The sequence below is a fragment of the Amphibalanus amphitrite genome, unplaced genomic scaffold, assembly GCF_019059575.1.
Source record: "Amphibalanus amphitrite isolate SeventyFive unplaced genomic scaffold, NRLGWU_Aamphi_draft 000042F_arrow, whole genome shotgun sequence".
Taxonomy (NCBI): domain Eukaryota; kingdom Metazoa; phylum Arthropoda; class Thecostraca; order Balanomorpha; family Balanidae; genus Amphibalanus; species Amphibalanus amphitrite.
In genome coordinates, this window is record NW_024881538.1 from 669868 (window position 1) to 694007 (window position 24140).

Here is a 24140-nt window from a genome sequence, read left to right on the forward strand (position 1 = left end):
TTCCGAGAGGTTGACGCAGCTGGGGCGCCGGCCCGCCATCGCTGAGCGTCGGACGACGGTCGACGGCGTCTCCGCTGAACGCCTCAGCGGCTCTGCGCTGCGCCGCTCCTCGCCTCACTGCGCCGCATTGTGCCTAAACTGTCCGCGCACGACACGCTGTATGAACTCTGACAGTAACCTCTGAGATGTGCGCTGGACACACGCATGCTGTCAAACTTGCACCATGGTGGTCTCTGGCGGAGTTTCACAGGGATGTTCACTAGCGGCTGTATTCTTTGCCGCCTTTGTTGTCGCGCAGCGAGGGAGCCAATGTCGTACCGGATTCAGATCAGTCGGGTTTTTGCGCCGCCCGCCGTTCGTTCCCGCTGTCCTGAGGGATACTCCAGCTCAGCCATAAGCCCCTGTTTGGTCTGATCGAACCGGTTGGCCGCGGAATTAAAACATGTCGTAAATCGATGCTCTGTTTTCTAGGAAAACACGACTTCCGGAAAACGAAAACATCGCATTGTGTTGCGTGGTGTTGACAGTTGATGGTCTGGCAGAGTGTTTTCGGTAAACTGTCGCCAGTTTTGTGGAGACTGTCCTCACTGCGATGATAGGTGAGTGTATCTGGAGTTCCAAACACGCCTATCGCCAGCCCGCCGGCCGAACAGCCCACCGAACAAAAACGAACCGGCCGGACGGCACACAGCTGCCGGTCCAGGTCCGGTCCGGTCGGGTCCGGGGTCCAGCTGCCGGGACGTCCTCTCACCGATCCCGGGGCATTGTTGTTTGCCCTACAGCGCCAATTGTCGGGGTGCCCCGCCCGCCACGGATTTATTGTGTTTGCCCCGCGGGACAATCGGTGACGTCACGGCCGCAGTATGCAGCGCCGGCCAATGGAATGGCCGCTAACCGGCCGTGCAGAACAAACACTCGACTGTGACAAATGCGCAATGTGCTGCCGCGCCTGACGGCCCCGGTGGGCGCACCATATTGGACCCGGTGAAAATATTGGCCCCCTGTTATCTCATTTGTTAAGTTTCACGCCACCTCGTGTTTGCTCGTTGTTAGTTTGGTAATTTCAGGTGGCTGCACAGTGCACACAGCAAAGCCATATTAACGGTTATACCGGTCTACTTTATATCAGGCATTTACTTGTGTCCATATGTTTATAGGCGTGTCTCACGAGTTTTCGAGCAAACGGCGTAAATAAACGGCACTTGCTCACGCGTCTACGTGCGGAAACATCAGCTCATTGCTGATAAATTTGAACTGTACTTGTTCAAGTGAAGGCTTTCGTGCCACTTCACGTTGTATGTGATAATGAATGGCCGCTTAGTGCCTAAGCAGAAGTTATATTTCTTTTCTTTCATATTGCTGATGGCAAGCACCAAGAGGCACTTGCAGCTGATTTGTTGCAGCGTGATATTGGACGCCGGTCACCTAAAGAAAAATAGTTAGATTTACTGTGACATGTTTTTCACCGTTCGGCTCTCGGCCTCCCCAGGGTAGTTGGCTGGCTGCCAAATCTCGGACGGCCGCCGACGGTCGCCGACGGGGTCCTCGGCGCTGCTCGGGCCTCCGCGGAGAACTCCCCGGCTCCGGCCGTGGCGCGGCTGGTGCTAACGAGCGGACCCCGCGCCCCAGAGCAGCCGGCGCACCCATAACTTGCCACCGGTGACGTCACGGGTCCGGCCGAGTCCCGGGTTTCGGCACCAGCCGGCGGAACACGTGTCCGCCGAGCGTCGGCGCTTTGTCGGACCGATTCAGCGACACGGTGATAGTTACTCATAAATAAATACTCATGGTGGCGACAGCCGGGCTTTGGATGGTCGGCCTTTGAAACGGGCTGTCAAAGGTCCCCTGTTCAAGCAGCTCGGGTCTCAGCTATCATTGATATTTTAGTCGTCGCTGTCGTCACCCAACGGTTCATCTGTTGTTTTGTATCGTTTTTTCTGCTACGGGAGTATCTGAGAGGGTATGTGTGGATATTCCTTGGAATCTCAGACTCTGGAATCCCTCCGTGTTTGACACCTTTGAGTTTTGTATAAAGTGCCGTGCGGCAGTGCAGCGGCAGGCTAAACAAAAGACTTCATATTCGAAAAGGCTCCTTTTATTGCCCATCCCCCCGCGGCGTTATTGCTCGACACCCGCGGTGTGGCAGCAATACGCCATAAGCGGGATAATCTGCAGTGCGGTATTCCCCACACTGCCCGTGATTTCCTCTCGTGGAGTCCTCTGGCGCCCATTTGAATAAAACGGCGATACAGGGCCGCCGGGGAGCGCTGGTAATCAGCGCTGAAACCAGAGCAGCCGCCAACCGGGTGGTTCCCGCTTTTTGCTACAATTGACCCAATTCCTGGAACTGGGAATAGTTAGCCAGTGGCTGTTGTCGGAGTTAATTTGATTGGCTGCCGTTGAAAGCCGTGACGCTGTAATCAGCTCTGATTCTAAGCAGTACTGGGCAGCTGTTGAGCCAGTTTTGGCATCTGGCCCGTCTGACCTGGCCTGTGTGTGCTGCCGGGAGCTGCTTAGAGCTCAGACTCCGCGGGCGGTCGGCCGCCTCCGCCCGAGACCGAATCGCCGGCGAACGTCGTCTCGGAAATGGCCGGATGCCGTGGTCACAGTCGTTATCGACGACAAGCGCGGCCGTTACCGCCATTAACGAATCGGTGCCGACGTCTCCGGGCGGCCGGGGAGCGCCGGAGAGGGAGGCAGACCCGGAGGGGACCGGGAGGGGCGCGCTCCGCTCGTCCGACCCGACCGCTCCGGCTGCTGATGCAGGCTGAAAGGACCTCTCGGCTCGGCCACTTGCCGACCAAAGTTGAACGATTCCGGTCAATAAACGTCACTTTCGATGGCGGTCGACGCGTCGAACCGGAATGGGAGCCTCGGCGGTCGGAAGGGCGGCGCACTTCCAGGCGTCGGGTGTCAGAATTGTCGCCTCTCTTATTCGGCAGAGAACCGCTAGAAGACGTCAAGTTTCCACATAACACGCTGTGGAAGCTTCCTGTCTTGGCCCATAACGGGTGACGGATCGCCTCGCTCGGCTTACTGGCTGCATTCGGAAGGAGGCGTTTTTAAAGACAGAATGGGCGGTCCGACCGAAGAACGCATAACGTATCGGTCGATACACATTTTCATCACTGCAAACTATTGCATTGTGACTGTGCTCGTTAGGGGTCAGTAGCGCGTCCATCACCCTACCACAGTGGGGTGGCCGTGTCCCAGTTTGTTGACCGTTTTGTGTTTGTACCGAGGGTGCACGACGCGGCACGGGGATGACTGGGTCGTCTGGTATCATTGTCTGTCAAACGACCGACATGGAACCATCGTCCATCATCAGCGAGCGGTCGCCCGCAGCGCAGGATACATGCGCCATTAGCGAGCGACACGCCGTCGTCAAATACACCGGCAATTGCGAATGGTTCGTCAGCGGGGCGCCGCGAGTACGCGCCCGACCGAACTGTACACACATCCGGCCTGCCCCGCCGGCGACACAGACCGGGCGAGCACTAAGATCGATAACCGCCCGCTGTACCGCACTGAATTCGCCCTAATTGCAGGCGGTTCGGTGTGCCGGTCGTCCGGCTCCGGCCACAATAGTGCTCCGTTTACTGAGTACCGACACCGTGACGGAACCGCCCGACAGACCTACGGTCGCTCGTAAACTGGAGTCATGGGGCAGTATCGACTCCCTGCGACCGGTCGACGGAGTGGACTCGAGGCTCACGGAGTCGAATTTCTATCGTCGGAGTGGACTCGGGCGGCTCGAATGGACTCTGGGTGGTCAGGGTTGATCCAGACTGACTCAGTGGACTCCAGACGAACTGGGATGCAGGTATGCTTGACGGTGAACCGAATTGCAATTACGGATGACTATCTATCAGCAGATGTAGCGCATTCCGAAACTACTGAACTGATTGATGGCTGCGTAATTTTTATCCAAGAGCTGGCACACATCGAAGCTATACGGATGGCTGCTCAATGTGCTTCTATGGACTTAAATGCGTCTATGTTACATTCATAAGCTCGATATGGAACTGAACAAGCGGTTCTGATGACTATGTACCGAACTATGAACAGCTCAGTAGTCTGTCCGGAAGTGCGACTGACTATGAGCTCGTTGCAGAAGTGTGGGTGTCTATGTGAGCTCGGCTCTGTCTGTCTAATGGACCATACTGCGATGTGTAGGCGGTGTAATGGACCTCAGTAGCTGAATTCGCCCTCCTTAGTGCCATGCAGTGCATTATACCCGCTTACCGCCGGGTTTGATGGATGGCTAGTCAGCCGATGCGGTCTGCTGCTTCATTAGAAGACAGACTGGGCGGGTTGGTAAGTGCCTCTGTGTGCAGGAGGAGGGGCAGTTTTGACTATTCATCAGCACTCGTGGCTTGTTGCTGACATGATCAATATGTTCAGCATTAGTAGCATTGGGTGAGAGCCTTTCTGTGGGCGTATCTCTCGTCCTCTCTCCCTCCTCGCACTCCGTCTCTCCCTCTTTCCCCTACGTTTACGCCCGTGCCGTGTGGGCTGGCGGACGGGTGCACGGGCGGCGGCTCCCCAGGGCGGCGGCGGCGGCGGCGGCTTCCCAGGGCGGGGGCGGGGACGGGGGCGGACTGTTGCCGCCGCCGGCGCAGACAGCTTCGTCCCGCGGGACGGGGTCGGCCGCACCCGCGGGACGGTGTCCGGCCGGGAATCAGCGCCGGCGTCGGATCAACAACAGGATCAGCAGTCAGCGCCGCTGCCGGGAGGGACGGGAGGGACGGGAAGGGGAGCGGGGGCGGGGTGCACCTGAGCAGTACCCACCGCCCGCACACCTGGGCCCCACCGGATGTGGGCGCGGGATACACCGCGGCGGACGACTGGTGATGTGGTACTTTCGACGGCCAGCAACATAAACTGCTGCATAAAAGGTCGACATAAACGTGGGCCCAGGTGATCAACGTCACCTGAAACTCGGCGGTTCAGACACGTGTGATGGGGCCCATAACAACACGTATCGCCCGGCGCGTGCAGCATGAAATACTGCTCTGGGTGTAGAGAATATGTTATTGTGTTCGTAAGTCTGATAAAGCCACATTTATGGAGTTGAATGCTAAGTTATTTTACAGCGCACGTGTTCATGAGCGCACCGGCTACATACCCGCTCTTTGTTCCAGCGGTAATTGCGCTGGTAGTATTTCTTTGAAAAGTCAGTCCGTGCTGGCGTTTAGGGTATCAGTATGCTTGTACTGCTGCATTGTTACCGTGCCATTCTGTTGGATCTGGCCGTGGATAGTCTCTCTCTTACCCCCCGCCCGCTGTATTGCCTTGCCGTGATACCTGAACCTCGCTCGGGAGCGGGCCGGCCCCCGTGGCGGCGATCGGAGAATGCACGTCCGATCTCATTGCTCGTCAGTATCCACCGAGCTCACGCTAGTTCGGGGAACAATGTCGGCTCGGCACTCGCTGCTGCATAGACCGACTGTATTGGTTGTCGAGTTCCAGCCAGTTGCACCTGAGCCGCTTGTGTTGGTGTGTGGAGGGCTATTTTCGAGCCCTACAACTAGAGTGCTTGTGAATTGTTTATGTGCAATCATGGACTTCCGCGTTTTGTAGTGGGGCATTTGCAGTTTGGAAGTACCGTCAGCCGTCCCGCTTTAGGTGGTGCTATGCCAGACATACGGACGGACAGGTGCCATAGCGCTGCACCGTAAAGTTTTACCATCTAAAAACTGAATCGCCGTCACAAGTAGGACGGCGTCATTGCCAAATAATGGCCCTCAGCTATGCAGTGACTGCAACGACTAGCAATCATTGTTCGACGTATCTGACAGCTCCGCACTGAGCTGCACGCGATCGAACAGTGACACATTGGAGCTCGATTGGACGAGCTATACCCCACCATTTGATACAATCCCGGACTTCACGCTATTTGCTCACTCTGTGTTGAAATTGATACCCGTCGGCAACCGTCAACCGTCGAGCTTCATCGCCGGCTCTCTTATTTATCGCTGTTTTTCCGGCGTATGCACATTGGCAATTTGGCCAGGCCCGCCCGCCGATCTCGGTGCACTGGCGCATGAGGGTGCCGGCTGTCCGGAGGGCCTTGAACAGACGCCGCTCTGGCGCCGACAGGTCGCTGGAATCTGACGGAAGGGGAGCCAAATAGTGGAAGGATCGGGCGCAGGCTGGGGGCGAGCCGCCGTGTGAGCCGGCCTATTGCTCCTGAATAGCCCGGTCGGACGCCGGCCTCAAGGTGGTGCGCGGCGCTGCATTCCGGGGTATCGGCTCAACAATGGCGGGCGGAACCGTGGGGCGATCAGCTTACGGCGTCCAGGGTGCCCGGTCCGCCGGCGGTCTCGGATTACGGCCGCCCGTCTGACGCCCACCCGCACCAGGATGATGTGGACCCGATCCGGGTCCCTCCCGGATACAGTCCCTCCCCCTCTCCTGCTCACAGTCCCTCCCCCTCTCCTGCTCCTGCGGAAGCCTTTTCACGGGTGGCGGTAGCGCCGAGATACTAAGCCAGCCGGTGTTGTCAGTCCTACTGGCCACTGACCGGAGCCCTGCTCCGCCGCCGCGCTGGCTGGCCGCTCGGCTCGAGCCGCCGGCACCTGTGGTATGAGTGATGGCGGCCGCGGCGACCACCCGTTACCAACATTAGCGCCAATTCATCCCGCCTCCGCTCGGGACCCGAGCAGGCGGTCCAGCCGACCGACCGGCCGCCGTCGGTGGGCGCTGCACCGCCGGCCGCGCCCCTCCTCTCGACCGTTCCTCGCTCCTGCAGCTCTGCAGACCGGCTCCGTGCTCTGTCCCGGGCCGACGGGCGCCGGCTCGCCCGACCGACCGCCTCGATGATCGCTAATTAGAGCTCTATTGTGCGCCGCCGGTGGCGTCTGTTGACAATGGTGGCGCGCGCGAGCGGCTCACTCCCAGCGGCGCCGCCAGCGACGGGCGGCGAGCGGCGGCGCATGCAGCGCGGCGCTTCTGGCGCGCCGGCGGCGATCGCACCGCGTGTCCGATCTGTTTTCCCGAGATAAACTGATTAGTGATAGATGGAGCGCAAACCGGCCGTCAGCCGCCGGTCGCGCCGAGGGACGGAGGTGGGTGGGACATTACTGGGTCAACTTGACGGCTGGTAAACGACGCAGAATGGGAGCTGTCCTGAGCTGGTAAACAGCACGGAATGGGGACTGTCCTGAGCTGGTAAACGGTACGGAATGAGAGCTGTCCTGAGCTGGTATACGGCACGGAATGGGAGCTGTCCTGCCTTGTCCTGAGCTGTCCTGAGTTGTGCTCACCGGGACCTGTCGGGGCTTTGATTGGAATGGGACGAAAACTGTTGTTAGCCTTAGGGACAGGCATAAACGGGGTTGTGGTGGACGGGAAAAGGGCACATATTGGGAACGAGTCGGCATCAAGCAAAAATTAGCCTGGAGTGATTCGTGAACGGCACAAAACTGCAGCTGCCCTAAGCAACAGTGCGACCACTTGCTCTAGAGTATGCTAGATTATGTTTTGTTCGACCTTTCCTGGGTTAGCCTCTTATGGCCTTTCAGCACCCTTATGGGCTAAAAATGTACCACCCTTAATAGCGCCGCCTCGCTGCTTCATATGCGTACTTGTACTGCTCAGCCGCCTGTGGCAACATCGTTCAGCGTCTGCCGCACGAGACTCTTCAAAACTCGCTCCCCACCCAAGTGCAGGTTTTGCCATACTTGAGATACCTGACAACAGCTGCGCACACTTGGAGAGCTCTCGTCAGCAGCTTTGTTGCCCTGGCCACGAGCTGCCTAAGCCGTGCGGCCGTCACTCAGACCCTGAGTGACAGAAACGTGACAGTGACACGACACTTTCGTGACAGGAACATGTCGTCGCCCTGTCGGCGGACCAAAGCCGACTAACGCGGTGCCAAAGCCGTCACCTACTTCCTGAAGATCCTGCTTTTCTTTTCCGACGACGGTTCGAATTCACCCTTCAACTCCACTCCCACCCGCCTCATGAGACGGGTTCACGGCACTGACCCTCGTATGGTCACCGTGATGCCTGCCGTTCTTTGGCCACACAGGCCGCTCTCCGCCGACATCAGACGGCATGTGGTTCGCGGGCGGGCCGTCGGGCGGCAACAGGTCGGGCCGCGCTGAGGGCGGGGAGGAGGGCCGCCCACCGCCGCTGATCCGCCGCTCAGCCTCGTGGCCCGTCACGACAGGCAGCGTCACGTTACTGTAGGGTTACGTTACGGCAGGGTGACGTTACGAAGCGACACGTCACGCGGAACAGGCAGCGTTATGTTACGGCGGCGTCACGGTGTAGCAGTTTCGCGTTACTGCAATGATGAGTCACGTTACGACAGGCTCACGTAACGGTGTGACCTCACGGCCTGCATGCATGGCCGATGCAGGTCTCGAGCGATGCCGCTAGGTGAGGCCAGTCGCGGACAAACCGACACTGATTTTCCTGGTTGGCATCTCATACCTGCATTATGTTTGATGCTTTATTGATATTATGTAATGTACATTGTACATTTACAAAGCCTGCATCTTGTTTTTAACTCAAGTTACATGCAGTTACGCATCGCTTCAACGTTTCGATGCTGAAATTGTTCTTTTTACGGACTCACTTTGTGGTTTTAGGCATCAGACCATATCTCATAGCAGTGACCGCGCGTGGCTTAGCTGGTCTTTACACTGAGCCACTGCAGACCGGTTGCACAGGATTTATTGCAAATCAGCAGTATCTTTTTCATTGGGGATCGATGGACACGTCGATATTAAGTGGATTTATTGCGGTATTTTCAAAAATGGCGCAGCGCCGCAGCACGCTCGTCGTTAACCGTGTTCTATCGGTTTTTGCTAGGCGCCATTTAAGGTCTACCGGGTGTCCCAAAAGTAAGGTCATCATTTGTTTTGGCCACACTGCCAAAAATACGCGATAGATAGATATAAATAGGACATCATATGAAAGAGCATTTTATAAAATTTTATTCTGACATACATATGAGTCAATACATTGGCTCGTAGCCCCACATTTGCTGCTTTTCTACATGGCTACCATTTCGGGCCGCGTGCATGAATAGACTACGTTTGACTTCCTCCACTATTCTGGAGCGATTCTCTAGTGAGATGCCGCCTATGTTTGCTCGAAGGAATCATCCTTTAGTTCTTCCCGGCTCGTTGGGTTGTCCTAAAAGACAATCTTTCTGTTGTGTATCCAGAGAATAAAAATATGAAGGTGTAACGTCAGGTGACCGAGGAGGCCATTCAATGGCGTTGCCCTGACTGAAAATTACGGGATCTCACATCCACTCTCGGAGACAATGCATGATCCTCAGGACGGTGCAAGCATAGTCTCCATCCTGCTGAAACCACTGCTGGCTGATGGTGTCGGCACAGCTGCGTTGCGACGAGCGGAAGAACCACTGGGAGGACTCTCGGCCACCTCTCTTGATTTATTTTCACCCGATTCCCGCTGTCGTCCTCAGGACCTCGAAGCACAGGTGGCTAAGTATACATGCCCTGTGCGTACATTATACCTTTTTTCTGACGTTTTACCGGTTGAGACGAAACTATGCATGAGTTCAGAGATAGGGTGAGCTGATAGGGTCTGCTTAGGGCCGAAAACTGGGCGGTATTTACCCTTTGTTTTAATGACGGACCCTCTCTAAGAGTTGAATTTCGACCTTCTCAGTTTTATGCCTACTGCTCGGTGTAGTTATGATCAAAAATGGTTTAAGCATGCAAGAAAATAATTTTATGGATGCACCTTGCACGTGTTAAAATTGGAAGTGATTCGGACTCTTACTTCTCGAGATATTTAAGTTTTAAATCATGACCTTACTTTTGGGACACCCGGTACTTAGCTGAACCTAGCGAGCCGTTATCGATCAGTGTTACGGACGATTTATGCGCTGAACTCGGGCCACTTAAGCAAAGTTCACATCAAATCCAGGCACGCCATGTCCGGAAGGTCGTATTTCGCTGTCTGAGCGGCGTGGAGCTGTTGACCACCCCTCGCCCCGTTGGCCCCTGTTGACCAGCGCTAGCCCCTGTTGACCGCCGCTGACCCAACTTTTGACCGTCCCTCGCGCCACTGGCCCCTGCTGACCGTCACCCGCGTCGCTTACCCAACTGTTGACCGCCCCTCGGGCCGCTGACCCCTATTGACCGTCCCTCGCGCCCCTGGCCCCTGTTGAAGGCCCCCCCCCACGCGCCTCCGACCCCTGTTGACCGTCTCTCTCTGCTGTCCGCAGAGGAGCCGTGCCGGTTTCCGTCCTCGTGGATCGACCAGTGGTACTGGAAGGACTCTGTGTTCAACATCACCGAGGACCAGCTGGGGACGCAGGGCCGCTGTGTGCAGCAGCAGCGCGACACAAAGTTCCTCCTGCAGCGGGACATACAAGGGTGAGTAGCGCCCGTCAGTGGTGGCAGATGATAGTGACGGTGGCAATAGCAGCAGTAGGGTATGTCTACTATTTTCTATGCATGAGCGGGGATCTTAGCAAGCGGTCTCTAGTGAAGCTGAGACGTTTGCTTTATTGTAAAAATCTTCTTTCCGACTACATCGATCAAAAACCTATCAGCAGTGTTCCAAAATTATATTTCGGCTTGGGTGTCGGAGGGGAATATTCGTCACTATAAAGAGGGTTGAGAGTGGGAAAATTCCAGTCAGAAAGGCAAAAAAAAAAGCAGAACATGCAGGGATCAACAATGTTTTTGTGAATGTTGAAGGATGTGGAGTTGAATCGAAAATGGAGCGAGGTAAAAGGTACCCGCAGATGCTCTTTATTGGTAAAATAGGGAGTGAAAAATTGCTCTGGAAAGTTGGAGGTGAAAGTGGAAAATTATTTTGATTTGGATGTCATTTCCCACCCAAACTGGCAAACTTTGGGACACTGCCTATCAGTCATTTTATTTTCCACCATTCACTGCCAATCTGCTTATTATTACATTCAACGAAGAAGTGAATGCTGGCAATATGAAAATATTCGATAAAATGTCACAGTAACTTGTGTGACGGTTGGCGTGTTGTACCGTGCTGTCGATTTCGTTTACTCGAGTAATCCGTTATTTATTGTTTATCGGCTTAGCTTGTTCTCATCGTGTTTCTCGCGGCAAACAAGTTCGGTGTTGTTGTGACCTGGTGAAGGTGTTGCCTGTCACGTGGTGTCTGGTGGCCGTGCCAGCCGTGGTGTGTTGGTGGGGGAGGGTTAGACGTGCCAGAGCCGTCCTGTCAACACCTGGCAGATCGCTGAGCCGGCCGGGGGTGTCTGGATCTCCCGTCTGACTCCGGCCTGACCCCGGCTGATCTCTGCCGGCCTCTGGGGCGACAAATGGTCTGTTTGACATTCCCTGGCGCCGCCATGAGTAAGTGACTTATGGCTGTCCCGACGGGCGTCAGCTGGAGGCCGTCCCCACCCGGCGGCCCGGCCGTTCGGAATATTGCCTCCACTCGCCACCTGTGCTTCCCTGCGCCTGAAAAATGAGCGCACCCGTCACCGGCCGCCTGCATCCAATTTCAGCGGCGTCTGCCAGCCGTGTCCCCGCTCCGTCGGATGTCGGCTGAAAAATACAAACACGGCGCAGCCCCCACGCCTGCCTCCACCCCGACGAGCCTCGTCGCCAACCGGCGTGACCGGGGAGCACAGTGCGTGTCATGAGAGGCGTGCCTGCGCCGGATGGTCGCGAGGGCGCCGGGTCGGGCGGCAGGTGGCAATTATCGCTCCTGCGATCCTGTTTACCGGTACTCCGACGTGTCGGTGGCGACCCTGCGTCACTGTCGCCGCACCTCTTCATTAGCGGCCGCGGCGCGCCGTGGTCGCCGCGGACGCCTGTTTGGCCGCGAGTTATGGCAGTCGCCGTGATGGATGCGGCGCGTCTATTTGCTCCGACGCGCCGACTCGGCGCATCAGAATGCGCCGCTCGTCGTCGACGCCGCCGCCGACTCGCCGTTTTTAGGGGGCGTCGGAATCCGCGCGCCGTTCTTCCACCCGAGGGAGTGGCGAGAAGCACCGCGGAAAACACGTGCCGAGAGCCGCGGGTCGATGGACGGGCGGCGCGCCGGTGACGGCCGCGCTGCCGAGCGCTCTGACAGTGACGGACCGCGCTGTTAATTACGCGTGCTGACAGTGGCAGCAGTGTGCTTATCAGCGGACGTCTGCCTGGTCCCTGCCGCTCTCGTCGCCGATATTTCGGACTTAGTTGATACTGATATCATCAGTTTTCGGAACGTTGTTTGGCTCAGCAAAGCTCTGAGAGATTTAGGCCTCTTCACAGAAGATTAGTGCTGAATATGCTGTTTGTATGCTTCCTGCTTATGTGCTCTAATGGCTCATCAATGTTTCTCTTTTCATTCATCTTTGTTCGCTTTCATTAAATCACCGGGTAGGAATATGTCGTAATTGCGTTCTCGCAACAAGTTTTGTCCTCTGTTTCTCTTCTTAGGGTGACGACGGTCGTGCTTCAATTTCCTAAAAGTGGCTGGCTATTCACGCGGCGTAGCCTGCGCACTCAAAGCAGCTCATTTGTAAGTGTCGCACTAACTCAAAACAGCTCCCCCGCTAGCCTGCCGTCTCTGCCCCAAGCTGTCGTAGGGTCACCCTGTGTAAGACGCCTGCGCGTTCCTGGGGATTTTGAAATTCGCCAGACTCGGTGGCGAATGATCACATGCAGAGGCGGAGGATGTTTTATGGGAGGCTCGACCGGCGTCGGTGCGGCTCTCCCCCGCTCACATGACAAGCTGAATGTGTTTCGCTGAAGATGCATGGCCTTTGTCGTGTATGAAATGGATGGGATAATTCACCTCACGGCGCTGAATAAAGGTGTCTCCGCACCAAACAGTGCGGTTTGCGTTTTCTCAGGGATGAGAACGGCAGCGCGACTTGCAGTGTGCTTTCAGTCTCCTCGGCATGACGTCATTTTCCAGTGACGTCAGCTGGCGTCCGTCTGTGCTCTGGCTCATTATTATAGATGCCGCGCTAATGACTCACTCACACTCATACAACCGCCGCTAATAATATCTCGGTGGTGGAAGAACTCCTGCCTTTTGGCGCTTCCCGGGTCATTATTTCGCGCTTCTGCCGTGGCTCGCACTTCTCTGGCGTGCCGGCGCCGGCCTCTGCGACTTTGGAGTACCGTGAATGCGCTGTTTTAGCACCGAGAGGCAACTTTTCTTGTCGAGAAGTTTGGGTGATTATAAAGTTGGGAGCGGATGCGACTGGAGCAGACCGTTGTCCGCCGTCAGCTCGGAGAGGAGCACGTCCGGGGCGTGCATCTCCTCCTCTTCCTCCTTCGTTTCCTCATTCTAGGACGGTCGACTGCGCAAACAAGACTGACCCGCTGGACGGACCGCTCTCCGCCGGTGCCGGCTTTGTTCGAAATATTTCACCGTGCGATCGTATTGTGAGACATTTCCTTGGCTGCTTTCCGGGAACAGTCTAAACATCGCATGCATGTCGTGTTTGTCATCGCCGCTTTTTGTTTGTGTGAGCCTCCAAAGGACCAAAGCAACCACGAGCCGCCAAACAACACACCTTCGGCCAATTTTCATGCCGAGAATGAAGCGTAGCCGTTAGCTGTGCACTGTACAGTCTCATCACTGTCTGTTGTTCTCTCGGTTATATCGAAATGAGGCGCCGCGACTCTGTCGTTCTGACACGGTATTGATGTGTCAGTGTGCCTAGGTGGTGGAAGGTACTGCAAACTGTCGGCAGTGAAAGCTCATGAATGGCCGACATGGGTCCCGGTAAAATAGCACCTTGCTCGACTGCTCAACTCAGGATAGTCCACTGCTTGCAAGGAGTGTTTGGTGTATAGGTGACGCTGAAATATAACCCTGAATCGCCTTGCATACATGATTTGATTCACACCGCTAGGTAATTTGTACGAGCGTGTTCACCGAATGCCAGCGCCGCCTTTCGCTGCCGCTGTCAGATAGTGTGACATTGGTCAGATAGTGTGACATTGGTCAGATAGTGTCATATTGAGCACGTGCTTACGTAAGAACAGCATTGTCTGCTGCCGCTGTCACATTGTGTCACGGCTGACCACTGGTGGTCGCGTGCTACTGTAAGTGACAGCCAGCGCGGCAGGTGGCTGCGATGCGACGTCATACGTCTGTTTGATGACGTGGAGTGATTTCATGACGTGGCGTTTTTATTTTGTTTCAGCCAGCAGAGCTGCTACATCTGCGTAGTGATGTTTGAACGTCACACCAACATCATCGAGTTCAAGCAATGTGAGTACGAGGCCAGCTGGAAACTCTGCGATGTTTGGAAATGCCAGTAAACTGTAACTAGGGTCAATCAGTGTTACAGCGCGGTTTACGACGTGTTCTTGAGTGAGCAGCACTTACATACATATCCTCAGTGCGACCCAACCAGTTGTCTTCACCATATCAGATAATAGTTTGAGCCTGAATTTACGACCGTTTTGTAGCAGACAGTGGACGTGAAACAACTAGAGCGGCTCAGGCAGCAGTGACTGCTATTTGATTGAGCGCAAGCGCTTGGAGCAGACTGTTTTGAAGCGTTGTCGCAAAGCGGATTGAAGTGAGCACAAAGTGGCGCAGCGCTTTAGATGTCGCCCAGTAACAAAACAAACCTGCCACCGAAAAACATAGCGTCTATGTATACCGTTTGATCTCTGATACCACCTGCGGCGAGCCATTGAAGTCTTCTGTTATACCGTGAAACTAAAGGTTAAGACAATTCTGGTAAAATATCAACCCTACGCGATTCCTCGCTGTATACTTTTGACAAATTGTCAGGGAACTCAGATTTGTTTTTCAATAGAAAAACACAATTCTAAAGAATAGTGTTTTAACTATTGACAACAAACCTTCGGTTAATAATCGCCTATTGCCATTGCCGTGTGTTGAGGTGTTTCATCGCTGTTACGCTTTTTGTCTTGAATTCGCTTTGCCTCTTGAGCAAAGGGTTCGCTGCCTCCTTTGATCTGATATAATTTGCTGTTTTTTTTCTTAACGGAGTTTGTCTCTCCACCGTTTGTTACACCTTCTGACAACTTTGCTCACCCTCCCACTGTATAAGAATTTGCCGTCCCTCTGAGAAGCAGAATTTGTTTCTCTCGCTTGTTGCCTGCTGCACCTTCTGACCGTTATTTTGTGCACCCTTTCAGCGCGGTACTGCAGCCCGCACCCGTCGCTACGCCAGGTGTGTCGCTCCATCGGTGCCGACGCGCCGCTCAACACCATGATCCGCGTGCGTCCGACGCCCGTGCCGTGCCCGTTCCGCGGCCGGTTCACGTTCAACTACCGGCGCTCGGACCGCGTGTGCGCCGACCCCGTGTCGCGCGCCTGGTCGTGCGCCGATCCGTGGAGTCTGGTGCTGCAGCATCAGGCCTGCCCGGACGTGGCCGGCGCCGAGCGACTCTCAGAGACCCTCACCTGCCTCGCCACCTGGCGCAACCACGACACTCACTTCATGTTCGGCAAGCTCAACAGCGTCAAAACCAAGACGGACGCGGACAGGTGGGTGCATTGTGAGAAGGGATGATGCTTTTAGTGGGGTGGCTGACGGTTGGTGCTCTGGTTATGTTTTCATGACATAAGTTTCCGGTCGAAATTCACACATTTTTTTGCGAATTGTACAACAAATTGCAATTTCAGAGAAAACAGCGCCCTGTAAAACAGCGCCCCTGTACATTTCCGGTCGGTGTTTTTGTTCACGCTGCTAGCTTCTATTGGGCGTTTCATATTTGTTTTATGTCGATTCAATCTCCCCTCTCTCCCACCACCTGTCTATCGTCCGTTGCCCTCACCCCATCAGAGCCCGCCCGTCAGTCCGTCAGTTCCCCTCTCATCCTCTCTGTCCGAGCCCCCGGGCACAGCCGTGTGAGTGGTCCAGGTGTGCTGAATGTGGCGCTCTGCCTACCGATGATACGAAACGTGCCGCACTGCGGCCACCACGGATCGCTCACCCGTGAGCTACTCTTTGAACCGGGCCTTCAAAGTGGGCCTGCTCGTCCACTAGTAGCCAGGGATATGTCTGGAAATACGGCTGAGTGGTTTCAGGCCGGCACTGGCATAACTTCATAGCTAGGCCCATAGTGGATCATTGCTTAACATAATGAACCACTATTATAACTACTCGTTAATTTAATTGCTTGATGTAGCTCATGCGTAGCTATGCTAGGAATGTGAAATGCTGTAATTTTCAACAAAGCTGTCACGCCTTTTGTCTGCTTTTGACTGGCCGCGCGAACCGTTTAGAATGATGTTATTTTCCTGGAGGAGCGACGCCGGAACGACAATGTTTTCGACGAACACAAGCGGTCTGCGGAAAGCAATTTTGCCGTGCAGCTCCTTTGAAGTTTGCGCGGCGCACGTGCGTGTACGGCGGCAGCTGGTGACGGGGTGCTCTGTGCCGGCCGGCAGGTACCGGTGTTTCATCTACCAGCCGTTCGACCTGGGCGGCGGCCAGCAGGGCTTCCACGTGGTCCAGTCCGGCGACTCGACCTGCCAGGGACTGCAGTCGGTCCACGTGGGGCACAAGGTCATGAACCTTACCAATGGTGAGTTCATCTGCTGTGGGGCACAAGGTTGTGAATCTTACCACGGTGAGTGGGTCTGCCATGGAACACAAAATCATGAATCTTGCCAATGGCAAATGGCTCCTCTGTTGAACAGTTCAGCCATGAGTCCTTCTACCCGTTAATATTTCTGCCGTCGGTCATGAAATCCAGTAAACTAGACAATGGTGTACGACAGAAACTTCGTCTACAGCCTGTAATATGTACTCTGTATGAACCTAACTAGCGATAAGTCAATCATGAGTTTCAAATTAAGATTATGAATCACACTAATTGTGGGTGAATGTTCGCCGCAAAACCTACCCATGGTAAGTGCCAATATCGCGCTTAAGGCTATAAAATGAACTCACCCACGTTTGTGGCGGAGATGACTAATGTTTGCACACACTCCGCCGTGAATCCGAGGCTGGCCCGAGAAGGACCGATAAGATCTCTCACCGCGAGAGAGTGAGATCATCCTGGCGCCACGCCGTGTCACGAGAGTGTATGGCTCAGTGTCCTTCAACGGAACAGCACACGACATCTCGGCTGTTTTCATTAAGAAATGATATGATGAGTTACCATTCATCACGAATGTATTCGAGTGTGTCACGAGCTTTTCGGGCATATCCAAATCGTGGTTTATGCTTGCGGTATTATACGTATTCTATGGTTTAAAATCCATAAAACAGCATTATTCGCACTAGCCTTTAGATATGGAGTGATGATCTAGCGTATTACTTAACTATAGCTATTTTCTTCTCACAAACTACGGTTAGCTGTTGAGCAAAGACAAGAAAATCACAGAAAGATGTCATTACTTCGTTCAATTGAGTATGGATTTCGTGTACTAGAGGCCTAATATCGAGATAACCACAATAATTCGCGGTAAATAAAGTTTCAAATAAAGCTCACTCTGAGCAAATGAATCATGGAGCACCTCTGGAGTCTGGGTGTTCCACCACCGCGCCGCCAGGTGGCAGCACAATACAATGTCTGCAGTTATGCTGTGCCGCAAAGCACTTTGCTTATAATCTCGCTCATAGATGGCAGCAGTAGTAATCACTGGGAGCTAGGCTGTACCGCAATGTTTCCCGTTACCGCGCGGGGTTCATGCTATCGTGTAGTGAGGCGAAGCTATTCGCGGATCAAATATTTTATTTTAGAAATGTGAGTGTATCTGCATGTTTCTGTCCGCTATGACTCAGCGCACACTGTACAATGTTGACTGTATGTGTGAGATCAATTCCTGATTGTGTATGTACGCAGTGACGCGCTGACACCTCCGCCGCGCCGGCCTGGTTTCAGAGCGGCGCCGGCTAGCCAAGTGTCGCCTGCCAGAGTGGCTGACGGCGCACCACGAGTGGCACAGGATGGACTCGAGACTGCGGTTCCACATCTTCCACAAGAATCACTCGATCAAAGTCAGCCACGAGCAGGGGTGAGTACGGCGCTCAGGGCACCCTCGGGAGCACCGCCGGAGCACAGTCTCGCGGCCCGTCAGTCCGACAGAGCTGTCGCTGTTCGTGCCGGCCAGTACTAGGCAGGTTAACCCGCGCACCGACGGGGGTCTGCGCCAACTTCGCACCGACGGGGGGGGGGCGGATGACCGCCCCCCCCCCTGAGATCTCGAGAACGAAGCAAGCTAGCGACAAGCGGTAAACGGCATCGGATACGCACGGACAAGGTCTACAATTTTTACTAAGGTCATTTTCAGGTCAGGTCAAAGATGACGTCACAGGGGTCGAAAAAGTCAAAATGGCGGCGCTAGATATGGAGAGTTTTTCTCGAATAACTTTTGAATTAGTCAAGATAGGAACAAACTAAGAGCATCATCGTGATCCTCTCGTCAATCCGCATCGAATGATATATATGTTGACCTCGAAAGGTCAAGGTCAAAGGTTGACCTCAGGTCACGTGACCTCGAGGTCATCATGTATATCATTCGATGCGTCTTGACGAGCTGAACACAATGAGACCATCCGCGCGGCTGTATCTTGCTCCTGTACGGAGTTATTGGCAAAAAACCGCTGGTGACCTTTGATGACGTCACATGACCTTACAGCTGCCCAACAGCAAAACAGACCTCAAGGTAGTGAAGGTTGATCGGATATGAAGTCATGTATGGTATATGGGGCCATTCCGACCCGTTTTAGTGGTAAAAACAGGGAGTTGATTTTTCCCCCATTGACTTATAATGGGGAGGTCGCGAAATTGACCTGACCTTAGGTCACCGATATCAAAACTCCGAGATATACAAATTGTAGCTACTAATGACCTTATAACATCCTGCGAATTTCAAAGGCCTCCGACTTCTACTGTAGCTCTGGCACGGTGACAAAGTTGCAAAAAAGTGACTTGAGGTTGGGTCATTCAAAGTGACCTGGTGACCTGACCTTAATAGGTAGGAGGTTCAAACTTGCACACCATGTGTAAAATTGATGAGGTAATAGTCATACCAAATTTCGCGGCGCTACGCGCCGCGGTTTTCCCGTTATTCGCGAAAAACCTCAGGGGGGGGCGGATATCCGCCCCCCCCCCGTCAGTGCGCGGGTTAATCTTGTAGGTCTTGGTAAAGCAAGCTGACTGAGAAGTCCTCTTGAACTCGAGGGTGAGTTGTAACTTGTAACCTCTGAGTTTCTGATCCTTCTGTAGAGTCCCTACTTACACTTTCTGGTTTCAATACGTGTCCTTCTCCTTTGTGTTATCTCTCTTATTCTCTCCTGCTGATTCGCTCTGACCCAGGGGCCTCCGCTCGTCCAGCCTCCAGTTTTCCTCCCCTCCGGCTGGTCAGACCAGCGGCCGAAATACCGACAGCGATTGGCTGTTCCCCGTAATATATCCCCATCGACGGTCCACGGCCCTCCACAGACTAATGACGACATCAGCTGCAGGCCTGCGCCGCTATTGTCGCAGATCGGCACTCGCCCCTCCTCACTCCTTGCTCCTCACTCCTCACTCCTCGCTCCTCACTCCTCGCTCCTCACTCCACTCCTCCTCCTCACTCCTCTTCCTCCTCCGTCTAGAGGAACAGCGAGGGAGGGAAGGGAGTGTTGACTTGAACCGGTGATGGGCCGGCGCTATCTGTAAATTGGGCGCCATTCAGCGCCACCGTTGCGCGGCAGAGGCGATTGTGTTCGCGCCGTGCGCGCCAGTTTGACCGACATTTGGCGAAATGGTGGCGCTAAAAAGATGGGTGCCTCAGCCGTTGTGTTCTAGCTTTTACAGTTGGTGTCACTTGTAAGCTTATGTGTCATTGTGTACACAGTTATTGTCTTGTCTGGTCTCGTATTCTGAAAAGGAAGCGATAGACTGATAACAATTAATGCGGACTGTTTTTGGGATTACTTAGACGGCGAGCAAGTCTGACTAATGTGGAGTGCTGACTAATAGAACACACGCCGGATCTGGCGTCAAAATGTCCACCTGACCCTGTTCGCTCTCCATTGCTCCGCTAACATTCGATCATGTGCAGCCTCCATTGGTCCTGGCTGTGACGCAGCTCTCTGGAATGCGCTCGCTCTGTGGCGCGTGGGCCGTACTGACGCGGGGTATCTGATGTTTCCAGGCCGGGTCAGGAGCGTCAGGACGACGAGTCGACCAAGCTGATCTGCAGTCAGATCACGGAGCTGAGCGAGAACAGCGCGCAGGTGGTGTTCCACCACAGTCGAGGATGGTAGGTGCCGCCGCGTGGACGGGGGGGGGGGGGTAACTCTTCCCCGCCACTACCATGGGCATGGAACCGGGCAGTGGCTGTGACTATTCGACTATTAAAACTCTGCATTCGGTCAATAGTTTAAATTAAACACTATTCGTTAGAATGACCCATCCGCTGGGACTGCAGTAGCCCACCCAGTGAGCCCGCAGTAACTCACTCGTTGGGACTGTAGTAACCCATCTAGTAGGACAGCGGTAACCCACCCAGTGAGACCGCGATAACTCACTCGGTGGGACTGCAGTAACCCATCCAGTGGGACCGCAGTAACCCACCCGATGGAACTGCAGTAACTCACCCAGTGAGACTGCAGTAACCCACCCGGGACTGCAGTAACCCAGCCGGTGGAACTGCAGTAGCTCACCCGATGGGACTGCAGTAACCCAGCCGCTGCCTGCTACGGGCGGGTGGGCCAGCCCGGCTTAGTACAGCTGACTCACATTAACTTCAATCCACATGCGCCAACAATGGGCCCTTTGAAGCCTAATTTATCATGCCGACGGATAATACACATTTCAACTCGGCTTTGACATTGACGAATATGACACGTTCACTAAGCCACTTAGTGAGAAAGGCTGGGCACGTTGGACACTTAAGCTATCTTTGCGAGGCATATTAACTATGCGTTTATGAAAGTCGGTGCTGTTCAATGGAATTGATTTACCTCGAATATGATACTAAGTGCACAGACATCGGGATATCAGGCTAACCCGTTCCTCTGTGCCCCTATCACCCTAATCCCGACATCAGCCGCAGAGGTTTCCGCCTCGGACGTGTCTCATGAATTTCGTCCGCTGGTCCACTGATACCAGCACGTGCCGGCGGCGGACCAAAAGATTTCCGGGTGAATCCGGAAAACTCTGCCGGCCGCGTCTGGGCTATCTCCCTCCAGAGCGCGCTAAGGCAAAGATAAAATGATAATCCGGCCGTTTTGGCGCTCAGTGTGGCCACTATCTCCCCTCGTCACTGTTCCCGGTTCCCGGTCCCCTCGTCTGGCGGCGATTGCTCCGTTCCGCCGCGCCGCCTTTCTGCCTATCTGTAGCCCAAGGTCGGTCGTTCTGTCCGTACTGCCGTCGTTACGGACGCGTCTCGTCTCTGTATCTGGTCCATCGGCGTCGGAAGAATCGGCGCGTCCGCCCTCGCCCTATATCACTGCGCGCGGGGGATGATCACTGCCATGAGATGTTCCTCGGTAAGGCGGATGCTCTGCGCAGTTAGCACAGGCCAGACAGGTTATCAGGCATACATGCCGGATCTCGAACTTTGGAATGAACAATAGGTGCTCGGTATTTGTCTAATATCTGCGAGTTTCACAATGGTCGAGCTCCCAGCTCTGTGAATAAACATTCTTTTCAGTTTAGAACCCACGCGTTCCGCGGAAGATGTTGAGTTTCAAACTTCAAATGAACTTTGTTGTGCAACTCTCGCAATTAAAGTTCATGGCCGGTTTCAACTATGGTCTGGCTCGTGTTTACCCTGTGCCTTCCTCGTGCCTTAATTACTGAACCTGTCCGAGTCATACGGTCCGCTACCTCGCTAAGCCGCCTTCCAAGCATTTTGATTCGCTGTTCTAATAAGCGTACCATTTTCCTCGGCTTGCGAAGCCACTATCCACGTATCTCGCTCCTTTGTCTCCTGTTGTTCGGTTCCCCGTTATCCGTCTTTCTCGGTTCGCTGTCCCGTTATCAGTCTGTCTCGTTTTGCTGTCTGGTTATCCGTGTGTCTCGGTTCGCTTCCGCATTATCCGTCTGTCTCTGTTCGATACCACGTTATCCACGTGTCTCGGTTCGCTGCCCCGTTATCACGTGCCTCTGTTCGCTGCTCCGTTATCCGTCTGTCTCGGTTCGCTGTCCCCTTATCCATCTGTCTGTTTGCTTACCCGTTATCCGTCTGGCTCGCTTCGCTGCGCGGTTCGCTGTCCCGTTATACCTCTGTCTCGGTTCGCTGCCCGTTATCCGTCTGGCTGTTTGCTTCACCCGTTATCCGTCTGGATCGGTTCGCTTCCCGGTTCGCTGTCCCGTTATCCCTCTGGCTCGGTTCGCTGCCCCGCTATCTGTCTGTCCCGGTTCGCTGTCCGGTTAGCCGGCTCGCGCCGATACGGACAGGCCATTACCGAAATGGCGGCCGCCGGCTCGCGCCGCCGACAGATCTCGGCCGTAATGCCGAAATCGATGCGCCGAGTATGACATGCCGGGTGCCGAGACGGAGTCGGAGGTGCGGGCGGGTGTCGCTGGTGTGTCTTCCAGTAATGAGTGTGGCCTGCTGCTGCCTGTGAGGAAGGCTTGGTGGGCCTCTGTGCGGTGGCGTTGTCCGATAGGTGGATGTGGATAGAACTAAGGTAGGCGCTGTCTTTGGTTCGTCAAAATGTGTTGAATATAGTCGAGGGTGTGCTATATTTGAGAGCAGTGCTGATCCTCCTTGTGCTGCATATTGTGTGTCAGCGGCAGTGGAATCTCCGAAATATGCTGCGAAGGCGTAGCTCTTTGTGTCTAAGCAATGACTCTGTGTCAGAAGGAGGGTAAAGGTCAGTCTTACGTTCTCAATCTCAGAAACTGTGGGCTTTGGAAGTAGTGGGAGGTGATACCAAACAGTCTTCTTTGCGAACTGGGCGTTACCCTTTAGAATCCAGACTTGTAAACGACTCAAATTTTTTTTTGAGTCGATTCTTTGTTTGAGTCTGGAAATTTGAATCGATTCATCAAACGACTCATGATGTTAAATTTAATTGATTCGAATCAACTCATGACTCATCAAGTTCCTCGATAAAATGATTCGAATCAACTCATGACTCGAGCAACTAGCCAACGGAATGATTCGAATCAACTCATGACTCACATTTTGATGAATCGATTCAAATCAACTCATGACTCACGCGACATTTTTATTGAACTTATTTCATTCAACCCATGACTCACTATAGGCATTTGTTGATTATTTGACTCAAAGCTATGATAAAATGAATATGCCGCATACCACAATTGTATTAAGCAGCATAGTAGCCTTGACGAAAGATTCAAGCAGCTACCTAGTAGGACTAGGTACATAGGTATCTACCTTACACCTACCTATCTTCAACACTCAACAGTCAACAGTGCAATATCAGATAAATTTGTAAGTAACTCTGAGAGACAATTATAATATAAGTGAGGACTAAGGAGTAGCATAGTAACCTATCTATTACCTAGAAAGTCTTTTTGAAAATTCAAAAGCACAAGTTCCGAGAGGCATTCATGTTTTTTTTAATCAAACTTTTTCTACATGATAATGAAACAAATGTTACTACTTCTTACTTATCACATAAAATTATTCAAACAGTACAACCTCAAAAATAGGATTAATCCCACCTGTGACACATTCAGCATCAGCAGGGACTTCATGGGCCACGAGGAGCAAACGAGGAGGCCATGACCTTGCATGAGTGGCTCAGGCCTCAGAATCAGATATGATCTTGAGTTGAGACTCATTGAAAGTAGTTAAGGTATCGGTAAAGCTGGCGTCACCGTCGCCTTCCCGCCAAGGTAGGCCATAATGACCAAGGTCACGTATGTCAAACTAGTGGCAGCTTCAGATCGCAGTTACCGTGCGATCGTACTAACTTACTGCAAATTTGTGCTAACCTGCTGCAGTGGAAAACAAGTAAGTATTATGTCCGTGAAGTTAGCGTCAGCAACAACAACGAATACAGCGTCGGATTCAGAACCGCTCAAAAAACTCATATTAGGTCAATTGGGGGACGGGGAGCAAGAATATGACCTTTATTTGGCCCTAGCTCTTACCCCTTACCCCTTAATCGGCCCTTAAAGGAAGGGGCGCGTCAAAAGTGCCTCAAGGGTTCGTCTGATCGCCAAAATAAGGGTTGCAATAGATTCCCCGGGTTAATGTCTAGCCGCAGCCTCGGGTTCCAGATGTGTGCAACTTACCCCTTGCCCCTT

At 53.8% G+C, this 24140-nt stretch overlaps 1 protein-coding gene across 3 annotated transcripts in view; it reads left to right on the forward strand.

Moving 5' to 3' along the window:
- The window catches only part of LOC122376299, a 73239-nt gene that overhangs the window by 37600 nt on the left and 11499 nt on the right, over positions 1-24140 (forward strand). For all 3 annotated transcript variants that reach the window (XM_043356102.1, XM_043356112.1, XM_043356110.1), the window contains exons 2-7: positions 10217-10367; positions 14132-14199; positions 15102-15453; positions 16360-16496; positions 17802-17934; positions 20062-20169. In XM_043356102.1, coding sequence (XP_043212037.1) covers positions 10217-10367; positions 14132-14199; positions 15102-15453; positions 16360-16496; positions 17802-17934; positions 20062-20169 — 949 coding nt within the window. The remainder of the gene's footprint in view (positions 1-10216; positions 10368-14131; positions 14200-15101; positions 15454-16359; positions 16497-17801; positions 17935-20061; positions 20170-24140) is intronic.